Genomic DNA, 22,252 nt, shown 5'->3' on the forward strand with positions numbered 1-22,252 from the left:
TGTTAGGAGGCATCCGGGGTGGGCAGGGAGATGAGCGGAGGAAGGTAGCCTAACCACTCTTCTTGCCAAATCTGAGGTTGGACCTTCCCCTCCACCTCCATTTCCCCAGCCCCCTTCCTGGCTTGCAGGTTTCAACAGCTCTTGGATTCCCAGGTCCCACAGGGAGCCCTTGGGACCTGAGAATCTCCTCCAGCCAAAATCTTCTGTCTTCTCCTCGCCTCTCCATGACCAACAGGGTCTGTGTGAAGAGAGGCCGCGCTCTGGGACGTTCAGAAAGGAGGATTCAGCGTTTTGTTGCTCTGGGACACAGCTTGGTCACTCCGCAAAACGAACACAACCTAGAGGCTGTCATTTGTAGAAACAGTGAATGGCCAAGGAATGGCGGCACAGGGGAAGAGGAAGACTTAAGAGGTTTAAAGAAAAAAAAAAAAAGCCCCGAAAGACCGGAGTAGAAATCCTCAGTGAGGCTGGGCCTGCAAGGAGCCTTCCCGCGCCTCAGCTCACTTTCCTTCCCTCTCGACCTGACGGACGTAGGGTGTGCAGGGTGTCTCTTCGGATAAAATCAAGCCCAGAGAGCCCTAAGCTTCTCCCCCAGCAACTGCTGCAGAGGCGGGAAAACTTGAATTTTGTAACCAAGAGTTGCAGCGGGACGCCTAAGCGACAATAAGGGGCAGTGGAGGGGCGTCGTTGGGGGCTGCAGCATCCCAAAGTGGAAGCGGGGAGGGTGACCGGCGGGAACTAAACACCCTCGCGGCGCCTCTGCAACCGGCAGGGCGGCGCATCCCATCCCCTGGGCAGTGCGTGTGACTGGCGAGCGCCAAGCGGCTCGAGTCCCCGGCGGCGCCGGGCAACGAGGCGCGCACCCGCGCGTGCGCAAAAGGCCCACCCAGCCGAGCCCTTCTTCAGGTGCGTTCACGCTTCCGGCCGGCCTCCCCGCGTGCCTTCCCGAGGCGGAAACTCCAGAACCCGCGCATGCGCTTTCTGTCTCTCCGGCTTGATGCGGGGCGGAGGTCCATGGCTTCAGGTGATCCCGCCCCTCCCTCGTAGCGCAGGACCAATGGTGCGGTGGTAGGCGGGGTTTTTGAGGAGGCGGCCCGCCCACGCACCGCGCGAGGCGTGTATCGATTGGTTGGCGCCGCGGGCGCAGGTGCGCGCTTCCTATTGGGTGTGGGCGGAGCGCGAACGATTGCTGCAGCTTCGGCAGCTGCAGGTGAGCGCGCGCGCGCGCCGCGGCTGTGGCTGGTTCGGGTGCGCGCGCGCGGGCTCGCGGGGGAGGTGGCAGAGGGAGAGGTTGCGGCGCCTGTGGCCTCCGCTCCGCCCCCTCCTCCTCCTCCAGGGCTGTCGCCGTCGCCGCCGGGGCCCGGAGGGAGGGAGCTGCTTCCCCGCCTGCCGCGCCGCCAGTCCGACCCTCGGTCCCGCTGTGTGAGTAGCTGGCGGAGTGGAGCTCAGTGCAGACGCAGGAGCTGCGGCCGCCCCCTCTGCAGGTGCCTGTGAGGAGGCGCCCGGGCCGCAGCCGCTTTCCGAGACCTCCGGTCGCGCACTCGCTCCCCGCGCTCCTGAGGGACCGCCCGACCGGAGGAGGCCGTCGCGGAGTTCGGCGCTCAGCATGAACCGCAGCCACCGGCACGGGGCGGGCAGCGGCTGCCTGGGCACCATGGAGGTGAAGAGCAAGGTGCGCGGGGCCCGGGCTGGGCGGAGCGGCGGGCCTGGGGGGCCGGGGCCTGGGAGAGGCTGGGCCAGGCTCGGAGCGCTGTGGGAGGCGACGGGCAGAGCTGCCCCGGGGTCTGGACGGTGCGGGCGGGAGACTGTGGGTAATAAACTTGCCGAGGAGGGGGCGGCGGGGATCAGGGGGCGCTAGTGTCCGCCCCTGGCCCCGGCAGGAAGAAGACCTAGTCCAGCATTTAATCTCATTCCGTAAATCTCATTCCCGTGTTCACGGACGGAGTAGGGGCCAAGGTATACCCGAGGATGGCACACACTGAGTGCAATGCGAGGCGGCTCAAAAGGTGTAGGAGAATCCTGCCTGCTGGGCTGTGAGTGTGGGCCCTGGACCACCCCGTTGTTCCCACTTTCTGTGGTTCAGGGGCGCATCGAGCGGCGAAGGAGAGAGCCCAGTGAACTAAACAATCCTTTAAAAGTTCGCTTTGCTTCCTGCTGGCGCTCTTTCTAGCACTAACTTTGGTATGCGTTTAATCTGTAAAATTAGCACTATCACCTTACGTTGGAGTAGCACTTTACAGTTTGAGTCTAGATGCTCATTTCATTCCATCCTGCTACCTACTCACATCAAGTACTTTTCCCCTTGACCAACGGTATGCCGGTCTGCTGCTGATTACTGCGGTATTCACTGAATTTCTAAGTCTCAAGGCTCGGTGAGCAGGTTAGTCTGTAGGGAGGGATTAGTTAGGGAATGCCTTCCAAAGGGGGTTTTGAGGTGGAATTTGAAGGTGATGGGCAGCCACGGGAACATTTTCAGCAAGCGTTTCTTGAGTTAAAAGGAGCTTAGATAATCTAGTCCAATTCTCTGAGAAGACTGAGGCTCAGAAAGGTTATGACTTCCCCAAGCTGCTTTTTGCAAAGCCTTCATGCCTTTTTGACAATAACTTTTAGACACTGCAGAATACAAAACAGGACACTGGCTGGGCCCTGAGAACATTTAAAATAGAATTGAGAAGGCCAAAACACAGAAAAGGAGAAAATTGAAAGTACATCAATTTAAAAAAATGTAATGGAGCATCGTAGATTGTAAGACTACCAAGGAGTATGTAAAATGAAGGAGTGATTTGAGTGAGGTCCAGTGGAGTAAGGAAAGCTTCGTGGAGCCTCTGGGTAGAATGGTTTTATTGTCTAGGGTTGATAAGCCAAGTTCTGTTAAGTTTCTGTAACTGAGAATCACATCGAGAAAATCTACATTCGTTTGTAACATCATTAAAAAAATGCGATTTGAGGCAGGGCGCCGTGGCTCACGCCTGTAACCCCAGCACTTTGGGAGGCCAAGGCGTGTGGATCACCTGAGGTCAGGAGTTCCAGACCAGCCTGGCCAACATGGTGAAACCCCATCTCTACTAAAAATACAAAAAATTAGCCGGCCATGGTGGCACATGCTTGTAATTCCAGCTACTTGAGAGGCTGAGGCAGGAGAATCGCGTGAACCCAGGCGGTGGAGGTTGCAGTGAGCCAAGTTCGCACCATTGCACTCCAGGCTGGGCAACAAGAGCAAAACTCCATCTCAAAAAAAAAACGACTTGGCACTTAACTCATGAGGATTGGCACTAGTTTCAGAATTAGAATTAGTAAGAATAGAAGTGTAGTTACAGCAATTTAAGGAATGTGCACGTCCATCTGTCCTCTGTGCACAGCATAGCAAATTGAAGTGACTTGCTTGAGCTATAGCGTTAGGATGACCCAAAATATATAGCAGAGCTTTTCCATTAGCGGTATATAGTGGCAGTAGTGGTTCCATGACCAGTGGTTGAACCTTCTTACGGCATTTCTGTTATAAGTCTAGTTTGGATTTGTGGGTGTTGAGGTTATGGAAAGAAAAACACTTGTGATATTGCATAATCTTAAAATTTTAAGTTTATAGCACTAATCTTGGTAGCAAGTCTTTAATTTTTTTCCATAGAAAAAAATGAGTAGGAATTCTAAGTATACTGATAAGTACAATCAAATAGTAATTTATCTCTAGTACTAAGAAAACCTTGAGTGCTTTAAAACTGGAATTTCAGGCTTTTTGCCTTTCTCTTGTCAACTGACTTGTGAATCTTTCACTTACTTCTAAACTACATGTTGTATATTTGAACTGCCATACTGCGCTTTTAGTGAACTGTGTCTTTTAAATAGAATCATACACTGATTCTAGGAACGTGCTGAATGAAGTCGGTCCCACTATTCTGGCTGTTGACAAATAGGCAAGGTATAGGTAGGGAGTGTTTCTAGTGTGTCTGGGACACCTTATATGTTTCAAATATATATTGCTGATACATATTTTAAAAATACTTGAACAGATTTTTGAAACAGTATTTTCTTTGACATTGCTTTAGTGGTATCACAGCTTTTTACGAAACTGATTGCTAAGAGTTTATAACCAAAACTAGGTAGTGTGCAGGTCTTTTTTGTGTGTGGTTTTTTTTTTTTTGAGACAAGATCTTGCTCTGTCACCGGGACTGGAGTACAATGACACGATCTTGGCTCACTGCAGCCTCAACCTCCTGAGCTCAAGCGATTCTCCCATTTCAGCCTTCTGAGTAGCAAGACTACAGGTGTGCACCACTACACCCAGCGTATTTTTATTTATTTATTTTGTAGAAACGGGGTCTCTCTATGTTGCCCAGGCTGATCTTGAACATGTGAGCTCAAGTGATCCGCCCGTGTCCACCTCTCAAAGTACTGGGACTACAGGCGTGAGCTACTGCACCTAGCCGGTCCATTTTTCTTTTACTATTTTTAATTTTTTTATCTTTTTAGAGACAGGGTTTTGCCATGTTGGTCATGCTGGTCTCTAACTCCTGTTCTCTCTCAAGTGATATGCCCACCTAGGCCTCCCAAAGTGTTGGGATTACAGGTGTTAGCCACCACACTGGGTTCCGGTCCATTTTTAGGATCTCTTTTTCTTCATATAAAGCAGTAGTGTCGGCCAGGCACAGTGGCTCACACCTGTAATCCTAGCACTTTGGGAGGAAAAGGTGGGTAGATCACCTGAGGTCAGGAGTTCAAGACCAGCCTGGCCAACATGGTGAAACCCTGTATCTACTAAAAATGTAAAAATTAGCTGGGCGTGGTGGCGCATGCCTGTAATCCCAGCTACTCTGGAGGCTGAGGCAGGAGAATCACTTGAACCTGGGAGGTGGAGGTTGCAGTGAGCCGAGATTGTGCCACTGCACTCCAGCCTGGGTAACAGAGGGAGACTCTATTTCAAAAAAATAGAAAAATGCAATAAAGCAGTAGTGTCAACATTATTATCTTCACACGTGGAAGGGAAAAATAGTAATGATAATAAAAGAATGAAGAATGTAAATATACATATAGTTCAATTTGTGGTACCAGCTAGTATGTGACTTCTTTGGTAACTGATTTATCTTCCTAATTGTATCTCTAGTGTTGGGAAGATTCTTAATAATCATGGTGATGTCCTTTAATAACCCTGGAACAGTCTTTAAGTCATAAAATTTCCTAATTATTATTCACAGGCAAATAGACTATGAAAATTAAGTTTGCATTTCTAGAATGTACCAACAGACACTGGGGGAAGGGAGTCCATATGCATTCTGGATGACTAGGGCAAACTAGATTAGGCGATAAAACAGTTGTAAATGGTTCACATAGTGAATAATTGCTGATTGAATCTTAATTTTGTCTCTCAGTGTTTTTGTTCATGTAAAGAGTTCTCTTAATCCTATTGTGTTGCAAGAAGCATAACAATTTCTCTTGGTTTTTTTTCCCATGCCAACATTGACAAAAGTGCACATATACCATGAAGCCATACAATTTTTTATTGTTTTTATCATAACAGTTAAGCAAGAGAAAATCTTGAGCGAAAAAATTTCATCCGAAAGCTTTAACAAAAACATTGAAGCCCTAAAATGTTAAGTGATCAGTTGTTATTCCCATTCATACGTCAGGGAAGTGATAAACCCTGTAGATGAATCAGAAAGCTCTAGCAACTTCATGTTGTGATACCAGAATAAAGAAAATGGAAGAGAAACTGTGACTTGATAGCATCATAAGACTAACTCTGATATGAAGGGTGTTCCCTGAGTTTTTATTTACTTTGAAATGTGAAGGTGTGACTAAACTTTTTGAGAGCCTTAAGTATGACTCACCTTATTTTCTTGACAGATGTTAGTGTTTATGTTTCAGGAATGTGTTTTGGGAACTATTTTAATTTTTTGTTAGAAGTAAGAGGTGTTTTTAGTGAGTTTTGATTTTAAAACCACCGAGGAGTATGGGTGTAAGCAGGGCAGATGAACTTTAGGTAGAGCAAAACCAGTGAATCCAGATGTCCCATGGGGCCTTTGGGAAAATGAATTGACATATTTGTAAACTCAAATTATTATGATAGGGGCTTTCTCAACATGATACTTAAGGCTGCCCCAATAGTACATTAGTATTTCTCTTTTTTTCTCTGGGACTTAATATTTTTATATTGGTATTTCTTGCTAGTAATAGATACGTGGAGGAAATATGAGTTCAGTGGTTAAACACATTTGGCAAACGTTTGTTTAAATATTTTTAAAAATCAACATAGGGCTTAAATTAGCCTTTTTTTTTTTTTTTTGAGACAGAGTCTCGCTCTGCCGCCCAGGCTGGAGTGCAGTGGCCGGCTCTCAGCTCACTGCAAGCTCTGCCTCCCAGGTTCACGCCATTCTCCTGTCTCAGCCTCCCGAGTAGCTGGGACTACAGGCGCCCGCCTTGTCGCCCGGCTAGTTTTTTGTATTTTTTAGTAGAGACGGGGTTTCACCGTATTAGCCAGGATGGTCTCGATCTCCTGACCTCGTGATCTGCCCGTCTCGGCCTCCCAAAGTGCTGGGATTACAGGCTTGAGCCACCGCGCCTGGCCTTAAATGAGCCTTTAAAGTGCTAGTCTCCACAGTGATTCCCAAGAGCATAATAGTGTAGCATTTCTCAAACTTGTATGACTGGGACACTTTGAAGAAGGCTGATTAACTTCTTAGGTTTCCACGTTTGAGGAAATGTCATGCTATTCCCACAGTAAGTTATAAATCCTGTTTATTATGGACTAGATGAAGCCAGACCTTAGTGTTTTGGTTTTTTTCTTTTTCTTTTTTGAGACGGAGTCTTGCTCTGTCGCCCAGGCTGGAGTGCAGTGGCGCGATCTTGGCTCACTGCAACCTCTGCCTCCCAGATTCAAGAGATTCTCCTGCCTCAGCCTCCTGAGTAGCTGGGACTACAGGCATGTGCCACCACATTGGGCTAATTTTTGTATTTTTAGTAGAGACGGGTTTTGCCATGTTGGCTAGGCTGGTTTTGAACTCCTGACCTTGTGATCCTCCCACCTCAGCCTCCCAAAGTGTTGGGATTACAGATGTGAGCCATCACCCCCGGCCTCAGTTCTTAGTGTTGAATAAGAGTCACTTTTAATTATTTGACATTGGGAAAACAGAGGTGTAGGGAAACAGACTTGAGAATCAGAACTGTGAATGTAAGTATTGGGCATGGTAGAGGCTGTCTTCCTCCCCATTCTGCCCCGTTTGTGTGATCTCTTAATACCTCCCTGAAGTAATTATTCTCTTTACCCACTAATTGGTGAACTTCAGGAGCAGGCTCGAGGCTTTCAATCTCTAGGGCCTAGCACTGTGCCAAACACATAAACACTTTGTGCATTAATTGGATAGTTATAGGACATACATTTGATGTATTACTAAAGCTTCTTTTTTCTGCGTTAACATAGGGATGATCATACCTTAATGCCACGTAGCTCACAGTTCTTTTTGTGTATTTTGCTGTTGATTCTTACCACATCCCATAAAATCCTAGTTCCATTTATGGGGGAGGACACTTAAATGCTTTCCTTTGGTTGAAATAAAGGCTTGGACAAGTCTTTGGTACCCCATGATGCAAGTGAGGAGAGCACTGCCGTCAGAGTCTGGGCTCCAGACAGGGTTTGAGCTGAGTCACAATGCAGAACAGTCCGCAGTAATGCCTAGGTACCCCAGGGATTGAGTTGAGCCTGCCTCTCTTGAAAGGAATGCTCTTCAGAGAGACAGCAGTCAGGAGGCACATTCTTATGCCTTTCTTAGGCTTTCTGAAATCTCTGGTAGTAAGGTACCTGACAGTAGACAATCTTCTTTCCTTAATTAAAAATACTTGCTCTGCTTGTTAATTTTTCTATGGCATGCATTTTCAAATTGGGTCCTTTTACTTTTTTTTTTTTTTTTTTTAAGTAATATGTTTGTTATGTTTATAGTTTGGAGCTGAATTTCGTCGGTTTTCGCTGGAAAGATCAAAACCTGGAAAATTTGAGGAGTTTTATGGATTACTACAACATGTTCATAAGATCCCCAATGTTGACGTTTTGGTAGGCTATGCAGACATCCATGGAGACTTACTACCTATAAATAATGATGATAATTATCACAAAGCTGTTTCAACGGCCAATCCACTGCTTAGGATATTTATACAAAAGAAGGGTAAGTATCACTGTTTAGAAAAATTGTGTTAGAAATAGAAATAGTGTATTTTCCCCACTGAAAGGATACGCAGACTTTGCCACAAACTTAGTGAATAAACATTTTGTGTGAATCTTCTTCTTCTGTTAACTAACACGTAGGTTAAAACATTTGTGATGTGGTTGGTTTAATTAATATCTTTATGCTTCATTAAGTGTACTTTAGAAAATTTATATTTCTAGTTACTTTTGTGTTAACCTCTTTGGTTTTATTTTTCCTTAAGTAGAAATTGGGAATTTATTGAATATTGGGAATTTATTGAATCTTCACTTTATCAAATGGATTATTCTCCATTCAGAAAAATGTGAAAAAAGTGTGACTTTGGAATCCGAAGCATTCCTGATTTTTGGTGGCAGCCAACTTTCAAGGGCTGTATTTATCAAACTGATACCAGAAAATACCAGAAACAAAGCCATTTAATCTTTGTGAGTCTCAATGTCTGCACCTATAGAAAGATTATAATATATTGTAGAATTGCTATGAGGATTAAATGAGCTAAGTGCAGTACCCTGGCTTATAGTAGGCACCCAGTAAATATTTTCTTTCTTCTACTTTTAGGATACTTTTTAAAGAAATTGTATAAAACTAGTTAATTATCTGGAAAATGAGGTGGGAAGTTACTATTATGGAGGGATGTAAACGGGGATATTAATTAGTCTTCCAAAAAAGTTGAAATCGGTATTTGGCAATGATTTTCTTTCTTTCTTTCTTTTTTTTTGTAAAGACTGGGTCTTACTATGTTGCCCAAACTGGTCTCAAACTCCTGGTCTCCTGTGATCCTCCAGTCCCCACCTCTCCAGAAGTGCTGGGATTACAGGCATGAGCCACCATGCTCAGCCAAGAATTTTCAAATGTATATTGAGTCCTAAAACTTTTTTTTTTTTTTAACCTCGTAGCCTCTGTATGTGTATGTATGTGTGTCTGCAGATGGGCATGGTAGGGTTTATTATGGTATGTACCATTTATTCCTTTATTGTAAATGAAGTGGTTTGGGAAACCAGCATGAGAGCATTGAGCCTAGTATTGGGATAAATTAAAGACTTACAGTATTTATAAGCCAACCCAGAAAGGAGCTTGAGAGCAGCCAGGCATGGTGGCTCACGTGGTAATTCCAGCACTTTGGGAGGCTGAGGTGGGCAGATCATCTGAGGTCAGGAGTTCGTGACTAGCATGGCCAACATGGTGAAACCCCGTCTCTACTAAAAATACAAAAATTAGCTGGGCGTGGTGGTGCATGCCTGTAATGCCAGCTACTCAGGAGGCTGAGGCAGGAGAATCAGCCAGGAGGCGGAGGTTGCAGTGAGCCGAGATCGCACCACTGCACTCCAGTGACAGAGCGAGACTCCTTCTCAAAAAAATTTTTTAAAAAAGAAAGTAGCTTGAGAGAATGGGTAGGGATTACCTTTGAAGGTGAAAACTATTTCTAATCAGTTGATAAGCATTAGACCACTCCCAGGCTCTAGAATTCCACTGATTATGTATCTTTGCTTTCCTGGGTTTGAGGAACTAAAGTCCACCAACAAAATAAACCTCCAAGGATAACCTCTGCCTATATCACTTGACTATTTTACAAAATACTTTCACACACAAATTAATGTTCCTAAAGTCTCCTGAGATGGATCTTGTAGGTAATTAACAGGGTATGATATAATGAGAATATGATCTTAGGAAGATTCAGTTGCTGTTCAGGATGAATTGGAGTGGGCAGCAGCCTTACAGTAGAGAGCCAGGAGCAGGCGGTAAAGAAGTGAGGAGACTGGCCCAGAAGTAGAGGGGAGGGAAGCGGGGAGGGGAGGAGGCAGTGGCGGGAAGATAGGAGGGGAAATACTTGGGAGTCATTGCACTCACTGTGGCTGCTTTGCAGTGAAGGAGAGTCCAGCAGAGCATACCCTGATGGTTTGAGTCTTGACAGCTGGGACAGTGTCATGAACAAGCAGAGTAGATGGATTTGGAAAAGAAAATTATGAATTTTGTGTTAGGACAAATAATCTTAACCAATCATGCAGGAGATTGGAAATGGTAGGCAAGAGTTCAGGGTAGAAATCCAAAAACTAGTTAGATTTGCAAGCTTTTCGAAAAGTGATAGTTAAAATTTTGGGAATAGACATAAAGGCCACCTGAGATGAAGACCGTGGATAGAACCTTGGAAAGCTATATATAGAGTGCTGGAAAAGGAGGAAGAATTTAAATAATTATGGTTGAATAATAGGCCTTTCTTGTTAGCAATTGTAATTTTCGTTAAAAAGTTAGTTGCTGTTTGGAATGTGCATTCAGATATAGAGCGGGTTTTTAAAGTATTGCCATCTGACAGAATTTTGTTGGATTATCCCCTTAGAAAGATTATGACAGTTGGGTTATACCACCACGTGTTTTGTTAATGGAATTATACCCTTGCATGATTATGGAATTAATCCTAATATCTTTTAAGGGTGATTATGTTTTATTTCCTTTTTAGGTTTTTATATATTGGTGGTATAATTTTTATTGAGACCTTTGACTGTTTCTATTGTCATAGGAATTACAACTTAGAAATATATTTCTATGTGCAAATGCTTTCTGTGTATTCATAGTAGAGGTAAAATGTCCTATATAATTGATAACCCTTAGAATTTGATTTAGAAATAGGCAATTCAACAGAAATATTTTAGATTTTAAAAATATAAATGTAATACAAATATGATCAGCAAAAATGAGAGTAGGTAGTCAGTTCATTCCTGCTTAAAACCCTCTGATGATTTCCCATTGCAACCAGAATAAAATACCTTCTGATTTGGACTTCCCAACCTCATCTTCCCTCATTCTCTCACTCCCTCATCACAGTCAGCCATATTGGCTTCCTCCCTGTTCCTCAGACTTGGTGAGCTTTTCTTTTTTTTTTTTTTTTTGAGATGGAGTCTTGCTCTGTCACCCAGGCTGGAGTGCAATGGCACAATCTCAGCTCACTGCAACCTCTGCCTCCCAGGTTAAAGTGATTGTCCTGCCTCAGCCTCCTGAGTAGCTGAGACTACAGGTACACGCCACCATGACTGGCTAATTTTTGTATTTTTAGTAGAGATGGGGTTTCACCGTGTTGGCCAGGCTGGTCTCAAACTCCTGACCTCAGGTGATCCACCCATCTTGACCTCGCAGTGTTCTGGGATTACAGGCGTGAGCCACTGCACCCAGCTGTGAGCTTGTTTCTGTTTCTGTGCTCTTATGCTTGATTATTCTTAAGGACACTTCACCCTCAGCTCTTCCCACTTCTGCCTCCTCCTACTTAGCTCAGATAACTTTGTCAGAAAAGTCTCTTCTGACTACCCTAACTAAAGCCCTCCACCCTCCCACCTTTACCACATCATCCTCTGAAGACCTGGAAGTATCTTACTTAAGAATATGTTCAGTCGTTTCCTGTCTGTCTTGTTTACCATCAGGTCCCAGGATCTAAATCTGGCAGACTTACTTAGTTTACTATAATGCATGCACTCTTTCTTTTTTTTTTTTTTTTTTTTTTTTTGAGGCGGAGTCTCGCTCTGTCGCCGGGACTGGAGTGCAGTGGCCGGATCTCAGCTCACTGCAAGCTCCGCCTCCCGGGTTCACGCCATTCTCCTGCCTCAGCCTCCCGAGTAGCTGGGACTACAGGCGCCCGCCACCTCGCCCGGCTAGTTTTTGTATTTTTAGTAGAGACGGGGTTTCACCGTGTTAGCCAGGATGGTCTCGATCTCCTGACCTCGTGATCCGCCCGTCTCGGCCTCCCAAAGCACTCTTTCTTTTAAGCAAAGTTGAGCTGATGCTTAACTAGAAATCTGATTTTATGTAAACCTTAATGAACATTTAACTCAAGAAACTAATATAAAATATGACATTAAGTATAGTTACGTTTTACTGCTTGAATACAGCACATTTTCTGTTTTCTTTGCTTTTTGTTTTCAATTAGGCATCAATAAGGCAGAAGTTACACTTAATATGTACCAAGTGATTTTTTTTTTTTTTTTAAAGTCTCGCTCTGTTGCCCAGGCTGGAATGCAGCAGGGGCATGACCTTGGCTCACTGCAACCTCCGCCTCCTGGGTTCTTGTGCCTCAGCTTCCCAAGTAGTTGGGACTACAGGTGCGTGCCACCACGCCCAGCTAATTTTTGTATTTTTAGTAGAGACAGGGTTTTGCCATGTTGGCCAGGCTGGTCTCAAACTCGTGACCTCAAGTGATCCACCTACCTTGGCCTCCCAAAGTGCTGGGATTACAGGTGGGAACCACTGTGCCTGGCCCCGAGTGATTGATTTTATTTATTTATTTTTTTTTTTGAGACAGAGTCTTAACTCTGTCACTCAGGCTGGAGTGCAGTGGTGTGATTTCTGCTCACTGCAGCCTCTACCTCCCGGGCTCAAGTGATTCTCCTGCCTCAGCCTCCCAAGTAGCCGGGACTAGAAGCGTATGCCACCATGTCCGGCTAATTTTTGTATTAGCCGACATTGGAGACAGGGTTTCACCATGTTAGCCAGGTTGATCTCAAACTCCTGACCTCAGGTGATCCACCCGCCTCAGCCTCCCATGGTGCTGGGTTTACACATATGAGCCACCACGCCTGGCCCCCAAATGATTTTTGAAAAGCAAATTGCAAAACCATTTAAAAATTTAAAACTATGTGATCTTTTAACATATGATACGCTACTAAAATTCCTTTAAAGTGAAAGCTTACAATTCCATATGTGAACTACTTTATAGTCTGAAGTTTAAGATAGTATTGTTGGATATCTTGAAAAATTTTTATAACAATTTATTGTTAGAAGAAAAATCCCATACTGTATTCCTAGAGTATAGGAGCAAAAACAGAACACAAGAAACCTGGTATCTTAAAAGTTATTTTCATGAGGAGGATCCCAATCCGCCATTCCCTGTTAAGAGTATTAGAGTTTATCCTAATTGATTCAGGAGACGGGGAAGAGAAGGTACAGAATAGACTTTTCCGCTGTCATTGTTGAGGTTATTTCTGTGCACCAAAAAATTTTTAAAAATGTTTAAAGCTTGCACCTTTTAAAAATACTCAGGTCATTCCTGTCAGTTTGGAATTCAGCCAGGGAAATGTGTATTTTTAAAAGCTTCCCAGCCAGTCCTGATAATCAGCCAGGTGGAGGATCTGTTGAGGTGCTACAGAACAGACCCCTCTCCAGATCTAGTCAGAATCTCTACATCCAGACTTCTTGCTATGACACAGTCTATTTTTTTTTTTTTTTTTTTTTTTTTTTTTTTTTTTTTTTGAGACGGAGTCTCGCTCTGTCGCCCAGGCTGGAGTGCAGTGGCCGGATCTCAGCTCACGGCAAGCTCCGCCTCCCGGGTTCACGCCATTCTCCTGCCTCAGCCTCCCGAGCAGCTGGGACTACAGGCGCCCGCCACCTCGCCCGGCTAGTTTTTTGTATTTTTTAGTAGAGACGGGGTTTCACCGTGTTAGCCAGGATGGTCTCGATCTCCTGACCTCGTGATCCGCCCGTCTCGGCCTCCCAAAGTGCTGGGATTACAGGCTTGAGCCACCGCGCCCGGCCGACACAGTCTATTTTTGATTGACACCAGACACATATGTTTAACTCTTGGATTTATTCTAGTTTTGTTAGAAACACTAGAAAGACTTTGCTTTAAACTTGGTCTCACGTAGGGCATGCCCTCACACAGGCACAATTTTGTGGCCCAGATGCTGGTAATTGGACATCTAAATCATCTCTTAGACTTTGTGCATTGGACATTATTTTGTAGATGTTTTTTAAGGTTACATTTTTACAAATCAGAGTTTAGTTTAAAATTGTCTAAGGAACATACGTTTTAGTAGTAAATTGTAAATTGTAGTTTTAACAAAAGATACGTCCCAGAAATGAAAAAAATAAATTGTGTCCTGTAATCCCAGCACTTTGGGAGGCCGAGGCGGGTGGATCACGAAGTCAGGAGATGGAGACCATCCTGGGACGGGGTGTCTCTACTAAAAATACAAAAAATTAGCCAGGCGTGGTGGTGGGCACCTGTAGTCCCAGCTACTTGGGAGGCTGAGGCAGGAGAATGGCACGAACCCGGGAGGCGGAACTTGCAGTGAGCCGAGATCGCGCCACTGCACTCCAGCCCGGGCGACAGAGTGAGACTCTGTCTCAAAAAAAAAAAAAAGAAAGAAATTGTGGAGTAACATCTCAGTATGTGACACCAGTTATTCACAACAGAAACCTGGGTGTCGCCTTTGACACATAACTATTTTTTAGTCAGTCACCAAGCCTGTTAAAACTGTGTTCTAGTTATTTTGCAGATTTGTCTCCCCATTTCCACGTCCTCTGCTCTAGGCCAGGTGCTATCCTACTTTACTGAAGCAGCTGCTGCTTTTTTTTTTTTTTTTTTTCTGAGAAGCAGTCTTGCTCTTGTTACCCAGGCTAGAGTGCAATGGCGTGATCTCAGCTCACCTCCACCTCCTGGGTTCAAGTGAGTCTCCTGCCTCATCCTCCCGAGTGGCTGGGATTACAGGCATGTGCCATCATGCCTGGCTAATTGTGTATTTTTAGTAGAGATGGGGTTTCTCCATGTTGGTCAGGCTGGTCCCGAACTCCCGACCTTGGGTGATCCCCAGCCTCGGCCTGCCAAGTGCTGGGATTACAGGTGTGAGCCACTGCGCTGGCTGCAGTAGCTTCTTGTCCTCCCCCTCATGTCCTTCTCCAACTTGCAGCCAGAGTGAGCTTTGTAGAAAAACCAAATGAGCTTACCATCACTGTCTTCCCTTAAAATCCTTGGTTTTCTTCCCTTTGCCCTTAGGCTAAAGCCTGTAAACCTTGGTACTCCCTAGGAGGCCCTGTTTGTCTGTTTGGCCCCTGGCTGCCTCTGACTCAGCTCCTGGCTCCTCCCTCCTTCCCTCTCTCTCTCCCTCCCTCCCTCCCACTTTTCACCCTGTATTCTAGCTGTATTGGATTTCTTTGTCTCTCTGGCCCTCCCTCTTCTGGATATTGTGGAGTCCCCTGCCTGGAACATTCTTCTTGCCTTCTACTGTTTAGCCCCTGGCTGGTTTTCCTCTCAGAATCACTTCCCTGGAGAAGCCTTGCCTTACCCCTGCAAGCCAGGCCAGGTCCCCTTTACATACTTCCCCAGCGTGGTGTGCTTACAGTTCCCAGCACCTTTGTTATAATTTAATTACAGTATTTGAAATTATTTGTTAGTTGCCATCTCCTCTTTTAGATTGTAAGCACTGTGAAAGTAGGCACCATACCTATTTTATTCACCAAATCCGTACCACAGAGCACAGTTCCTGGCACATAGTCAGTGTTCGTTAAATATTTGGTGATTTTTTTCTGTATTAGGAATGAAGGGGTCTGCAAAATTTGAATATTTAATTTGCTTTAAGTGATATTTAATCATTTTAAAGTTGCCAGATCTGGCGAGGCACAAGGCTCATGCCTATAATCCAAGCACTTTGGGAGGCTGAGGTGGGGTATCACCCAAGGTCAGGAGTTCGCGACCAGCCTGACCAACATGGAAAAACCCTGTCTCTACTGAAAATACACAATTAGCTGGGCGTGGTGACACATGCCTGTAATCCCAGCTACTCGGGAGGCTGAGGCAGGAGAATCGCTTGAACCCAGGAGGCGGAGGTTGCAGTGAGCCGAGATCGTGTCACTGCACTCCAGAGCGAAACTCCGTCTGAAAAAAAAAAAGTTGCCAGATCTATCTCATTTAACCATTTTATATTAGAGCAAGAGTTGGCAAACTAAGGCTTGCTGGCTGTTTTTGCATATAAAATTTTCTTGAAACAGGGTCTCACTATTGCCTGGGTTGGAGTGTAGTGGTGCCATCTTAGCACACTTCAACTTCGACCTCTCAGGCTCGAGTGATCCTCCCAATTCAGCCTCCCAAGTAGCTTGAACTACAGACACAGACCACCATGCCCGGCTAATTTTTTTTTTTTTTGAGTCAGAGTCTCGCTCTCACCCAGGCTGGAGTGCAGTGGCGGGATCTCGGCTCACTGCAAGCTCCGCCTCCTGGGTTCACTCCATTCTCCTGCCTCAGCCTCCCAAGTAGCTGAGATCACAGGCGCCCGCCACCACGCCTGGCTAATTTTTTGTATTTTTAGTAGAGACGGGGTTTCACCATGTTAGCTGGGATGGTCTTGATCTCCTGACCTTGTGATCCACCTGCCTCGGCCTCCCAAAGTGCTGGGATTATAGGCGTGAGCCACAGCGCCTGGCTCGGCTAATTTTTAAATTTTTTTTTGTAGAGACAGTGTCCTGCTATGTTGTTACCCAGGCTGGTCTTGAACTACTAAGCTCAAGCAGTCCTCTCACTTCGGCCTCCCAAAGTGCTGGGATTACAGGCATGAGCCATCATGCCTGGCCACATATTCTTTTATGGATTGTCTGTGGTTGCTTTTACAAGAGGGATTATATGGCCTGTAATACCTAGACATTTACTGTCTGACTCTTGACAGAAAACGGTTGTCAACCCCTGGATTAGAACGTTTTTAAAAATTATTTCATTATTTGATTTCTTCCTCTGAACTTCAAATGGGGCATAATCTTGAACTTTGTTGATGACTGTACTATAATGGTTGCTGTTTTGTTACTGTATGGGGATGCTGATGGAGCTTATGTAGAAGTTTTTTTTCTTCTAGATTTGCTTTTTACTCACTGTAAAGCTTTTATGTCTTATATCTGCCTGCCACTCACAAGTGGATCCTTACCCTTTGCTCTGAATGTGTGGTTTATGACCCTCTATGAGCAAAGGAATGAGATTACTAGGCTTTTCAGAATTAATGTTTAAAGAGTAAGAGGTTCACAGGGAGGCCCTGCAGGGTAAGTGAAGAACAGCCACTATTTGTGTGTAAGAAAGTAAGACATCCAGCTTGACTATTTAGAGGCCTTCTAGGTGGATCTTTGTTCAGTTAGTCGAGATCATTGACTGAAGAAAAGGCTTGAGATAAATGCGGTGCTGCTGTATCAGCCCATATCATGTACTGTTGCATAAGTGAATTTATACAAGTGGACAATGGCTATGCTCAAGTTTTCAAACTTTTCATCTCATTCTGAGTTTAATGCTCTGATAGTATTCAGGTAGAAAGTCAACTCCAATTCCTTGTGGACATTCACCTTTACACTTTAACATCCTGAACCCTGGCTTTCTGCCAAAATATTTTCTTTCCCAGTGCCTGGAAACTGATTAGCTAGATGGGAGAACAAAGGTGGCTTTGTACTGGGGCATATTGCTTTTGAGAATTTAGCAGAGAGCATTCAAATGGAGTCTGGATGTGATGCCAAATTATGCAGATTTGGGGTTTTTTTGGTTAGGTTTCCCATGAGTAGGTATGTAGGCAACTTAATATTGTTCTCAGTTTGTACGGTCTGGAATTTCCCTTATAAATGTTATGTAGGCTTTCCTTATTGATTGTTTTAAAACAGAAATGTGTATGATTTTGAGAAAACACATTACCAGAAGACTATTATTGATAGGTTTTTTTGCCAAAAAGATTGTTGTACCAATGAATTTATATCCAAAGCCATATTATAAATACATTTCTGTCTCTGTAAGAGCCCAGTGCAAATACTTTATAAATGGTGACAAGTGTCCACAAGGGGGAAAAAATGCCAAAAAAATAGGGTACCCCTAACCTTATATGTTTATCTGAAACCAGGTTTTGAAAAGTGTTCACGCAGCATCAGAAAAGAATACTAAAGCTCCCTGTACTTCTGACATAATTGATACTTGGCATTCATTATTGTGACTTGGAAGATACTAGTCTAGTAAGAAAACCTGGGCTCTAGTTCTTTCTCTGTAACTTAACGTTGTACCCTTAATTTCTTGGTTATAAAGTGAAGATGATAATAGTTTAGCAATGAGGGGGTTCAGGATTAAGCAAGAGAATATGAATTGAAGCACTATACAAACGCAAGATGGTGAGATTGGTATTTTCTGTGGCAGCAGTTGAGACTAGGATTTTCAACTATTTTGTGGAGGAGGGAAGCCGTTTGTTTTTTGTTTGTTTGTTTGTTTTCTTTTCTTTCTTCTTTTTTTTTTTTTTTTTTTTTGCCTAGCCCCTAGAAAACCAGGGAGAGGCATTATGAAGTTTTTTTTTTTTAATTCATGTAAATTTCACTTTTTAGTTTATCTTCGTTGTAGTTATTTTTGAAAATACTATTTTAACTTTTGTTTCTGCTGTTAGTTTCATTTTCCCTTTTACCTCTCATTCTCTGATGAAACGTTTTGTTTATAGACTATCTTCCTTCAGCCATGTAAATTTAGCCATATCTGGTGTTAGGTGTTCTGTTTTCCCTTTTAGTTTATTATTTAATTAGGTGGCAATATTTAAAGATGGGAAGATTTTGCCTAAAAGCAAGACTTTCTGTCATGAAGAAAATCTGCCAGGAACTGAGAAGCAGCTATGCCATCTAAATGAGGCAGGAGCTCTCCAGTTTGCCAGAGTCCTGCTACTTCCTATTGTCTGTGTCACCACCACTGAGGACAAAATATCATTGCACTTTATGCATAGTTTTTCACACAGTAAAGAAAAAAGTTAAAACTCTACCTTTGCCTCTTTCAAAATGAACACGAGAGATCAAGAATTCCTGCTGGGTGAGGTGGCTCACACCTGTAATCCCAGCACTTTGGGAAGCTGAGGCAGGTGGATCACCTGAGGTCAGAAGTTCAATCAAGACCAACCTGGCCAACATGGTGAAACCCCATCTCTACTGAAAATACAAAAATTAGCTGGGCATGGTGGCGCATGCCTGTAATCCCAGCCACTTGGGAGGCTAAGGCAGGAGAATTGTTTGAACCTGGGAGGCGGAGGTTGCAGTGAGCTGAGATCATGCCTCTGTACTCCAGCCAGGATGACAGAGCGAGACTCTGTTTCAAACAATAGCAACAAAAAAGAACTCCCCCAGAAAACTGAGGGAGAGTGTTTATAGGCAGAAGACCAAAATTCTTAAGTGTGTGTTTGATATGCACCAGCATCAATTACATTATCTGCCCACTCAGCCTCTGATATTGGTATATGGTTTTACTCTCTTGATTTACCTTGAGAATCAGATAGCCCATTTCAAGTCTTTGAGTTGAATATGATAAACATGTAAATTGCAGGCGTGTTTTTGTTTTGTCACCCAGGCTGGAGTGTACTGCAGACCTGAATCCTGGAGTGAAGCCATCCTCCCATCTCAGTCTCCCAAGTAGCTGGGACTACAGGCAGACACTACCACACCTGACTAATTTTTTTTACTTTTTGTAAAGACAGGGTCTCACGCTGTTGCCCAGGCTGGACTCGAGTGATCCACCCACCATGGCCTCCCAAAGAAGTACTGGGATTATAGGCGTGAGGCACCGCGCCCAACCACATTACAAGTTTTTTAAACAAATGAAGGAAAAATGTATTTTAAGAAGCTGGTTTAAAATCATGTTTTAAGGCCGGACACAGTAGCTCTCACCTGTACTCCTAGCACATTGAGAGGCTGAGGCGGGAGGATCTCTTGAGGCCAGGAGTTCAAAACCAGCCTGGGCAGCATAGCAAGACCCTATTCAAAAAAAAGGAAAAATACATATATATTTAATGATGTTTAAGAATATGTAAGATCTAGCTAGGTGCGGTGTCTCACGCCTGCAATTCCAGCACTTCAGGAGGCCAAGGTGGGCGGATCACGAGGTCAGGAGATCGAGACCATCCTGGCTAACACAGTGAAACCCCGTCTGTACTAAAAATACAAAAAAAATTAGCCAGGCCTGATGGCACACACCTGTAGTTCCAGCTACTCAGGAGGGTGAGGCAGGAGAATTGCTTGAACCCAGGAGGCGGAGGTTGCTGTGAGCTGAGTTCATGCCACTGCACTCCCGCCTGGGCGACAGAGTGAGACTCCATCTCAAAGAAAAAAAAAAGAATATGTAAGATCTATCATAATTTCATTTGCCATATTTAATGTTTAATAGTGAACGAGCTCTATCAAATTTAACTTAAACATTGGTTTATTTTGTGATGTGTATTTGAGATGGCCACCTAGTGGTTTTTTCTGGTATGGCATTTTACTACTGTGCTAGGTTATGATCTTGTTAGCTAGTTTGTTTATATACCAAATATATTTTGAGTTATCCTTTCTGTACAGATTCTGCCGCAGGTGAATAGATATTTTTACAGCGTTTCTGTAATTATTTTGTTTTATTTTTAAACAGAAGAAGCAGACTACAGTGCCTTTGGTACAGACACGCTAATAAAGAAGAAGAATGTTTTAACCAACGTATTGCGTCCTGACAACCATAGAAAAAAGCCACATATAGTCATTAGTATGCCCCAAGACTTTAGACCTGTGTCTTCTATTATAGACGTGGATATTCTTCCAGAAACGCATCGTAGGGTACGTCTTTACAAATATGGCACTGAGAAACCCCTAGGATTCTACATCCGGGATGGCTCCAGTGTCAGGGTAACACCACATGGCTTAGAAAAGGTTCCAGGGATCTTTATATCCAGGCTTGTCCCAGGAGGTCTGGCTCAAAGTACAGGACTATTAGCTGTTAATGATGAAGTTTTAGAAGTTAATGGCATAGAAGTTTCAGGGAAGAGCCTTGATCAAGTAACAGACATGATGATTGCAAATAGCCGTAACCTCATCATAACAGTGAGACCAGCAAACCAGAGGAATAATGTTGTGAGGAACAGTCGGACTTCTGGCAGTTCTGGCCAGTCTACCGATAACAGCCTTCTTGGCTCCCCACAGCACATTGAACCAAGCTGTGAGCCAGAGGATGAAGACAGCGATGAGGATGACATTATCATTGAAGACAATGGAGTGCCACAGCAGATTCCAAAAGCTGTTCCTAATACCGAGAGCCTGGAGTCATTAACACAGATAGAGCTCAGCTTTGAGTCTGGACAGAATGGCTTTATTCCCTCTAATGAAGTGAGCTTAGCACCCATAGCAAGTGGCTCAACCACAGAATTTGAAACACATGCTCCAGATCAAAAACTCTTAGAAGAAGATGGAACAATCATAACATTATGAAACCGTTGTTTGATGTTTTCAGAGTGAGGATGCCATGAGAACTTGTACATTTGGCTAGTGTAAAAGCATATATACCTCTGACCAGTGACGTGGAATAGGCATGAGACGAGTAACGTTGCAAGCTTACAATATTATTAATATAGTAGTCTGATAATTGTTAAATTAAACTTTGGTGGATCAGAGGTGAATTTAAGTCCAAAACAAAGGGGCCTTTGCTGATGAAGTTACGTGCTTTTACTTTTTTGTCTGTGGAGAATCAGATGTTAAAGCACATTCTTGGAACTATGCGAGAAGACTAGATCATTTCTGTTGGAAGTGGTTGCATATTTAACCTGCTGTGCAGAGCCCAGTTAATTTTTCCTTTAACTGTATTTTTAAAATTCTAATGTGAAGTCTGATTCTCTCTTTTGGTACACTGGGGACCTCAGCTCTTAAAGATCTTATGTTCTCAATATTTTATTTTATTTTTTATTTTTTTAGTGACTGGGTCTCACTCTGTTGCCCAAGCTGGAGTGCAGTGGCATGATCACAGCTCACTGCAGCCTCAGCCTCCTGGGCTCAAGCAATCCTCCCACCTCAGCCTCCTGAGTCGCTGGGACCACAGGCACGTACCACGACACCTGGCTACTTTTTGTATTTTTTGAAGAGACAGAGTTTTGCCATGTTGCCCAAGCTGGTCTTGAACTCCTGGGCTCAAGCAGTCCTGCCTCGGCTTCCCAAAGTGCTAGGATTACAGCCACCATGCCCAGCCTATTTTGATTTTTGTTTTTTTAATGTTCCTCTCTAATAAAGTGTAACAAATGATGTTCTCAAATGCATTTCCAGTTTCTAAGGATCAAACCACTTGGCTGTTTTTAGGAGTTGTTTCCCATGTTATAAAGCTCAGGAAGCTCTCTTTTTTTTTTGTCTCTGTTGCCCAGGCTGGAGTGCAGTGGTGCAATCTCAGCTCCCAGATTCAAGCAGTTCTTCTGCCTCAACCTCCTGAGTAACTGAGATTACAGGTGTGTGCCAACACGTCCGGCTTATTTTTTTGTATTTTTAGTAGAGACGGGGTTTCACCATGTTGGTCAGGCAGATCTCGAACTCCTGACCTC

General features: G+C 44.1%; 1 protein-coding gene across 1 annotated transcript; it reads left to right on the plus strand.

The window, feature by feature from the left end:
* Window positions 1-1,116: 1,116 nt before the first annotated feature.
* Window positions 1,117-21,697, plus strand: PARD6B (par-6 family cell polarity regulator beta). Its single transcript, XM_033186729.1, has 3 exons — window positions 1,117-1,672; window positions 7,928-8,150; window positions 20,329-21,697. Exons 1-3 carry the CDS (start codon window positions 1,607-1,609, stop codon window positions 21,156-21,158), a joined length of 1,119 nt encoding a protein of 372 aa, XP_033042620.1. The 5' UTR covers window positions 1,117-1,606; the 3' UTR covers window positions 21,159-21,697.
* The last annotated feature ends 555 nt before the right edge of the window (window positions 21,698-22,252 follow it).

This window comes from Trachypithecus francoisi, unplaced genomic scaffold, assembly GCF_009764315.1.
Source record: "Trachypithecus francoisi isolate TF-2019V2 unplaced genomic scaffold, Tfra_2.0 Lachesis_group21, whole genome shotgun sequence".
In the NCBI taxonomy this organism is placed as follows: Eukaryota; Metazoa; Chordata; class Mammalia; order Primates; family Cercopithecidae; genus Trachypithecus; species Trachypithecus francoisi.

What these genes read in the sequence shown, in the direction of transcription:
- PARD6B (XM_033186729.1), top strand. Translation starts at nt 1,607, where the DNA reads ATGAACCGCAGCCACCGGCACGGGGCGGGCAGCGGCTGCCTGGGCACC. An exon ending in CCATGGAGGTGAAGAGCAAG is followed by an intron (nt 1,673 to 7,927) that starts GTGCGCGGGGCC and finishes TTATGTTTATAG; the next exon opens with TTTGGAGCTGAATTTCGTCG. An exon ending in GATATTTATACAAAAGAAGG is followed by an intron (nt 8,151 to 20,328) that starts GTAAGTATCACT and finishes ATTTTTAAACAG; the next exon opens with AAGAAGCAGACTACAGTGCC.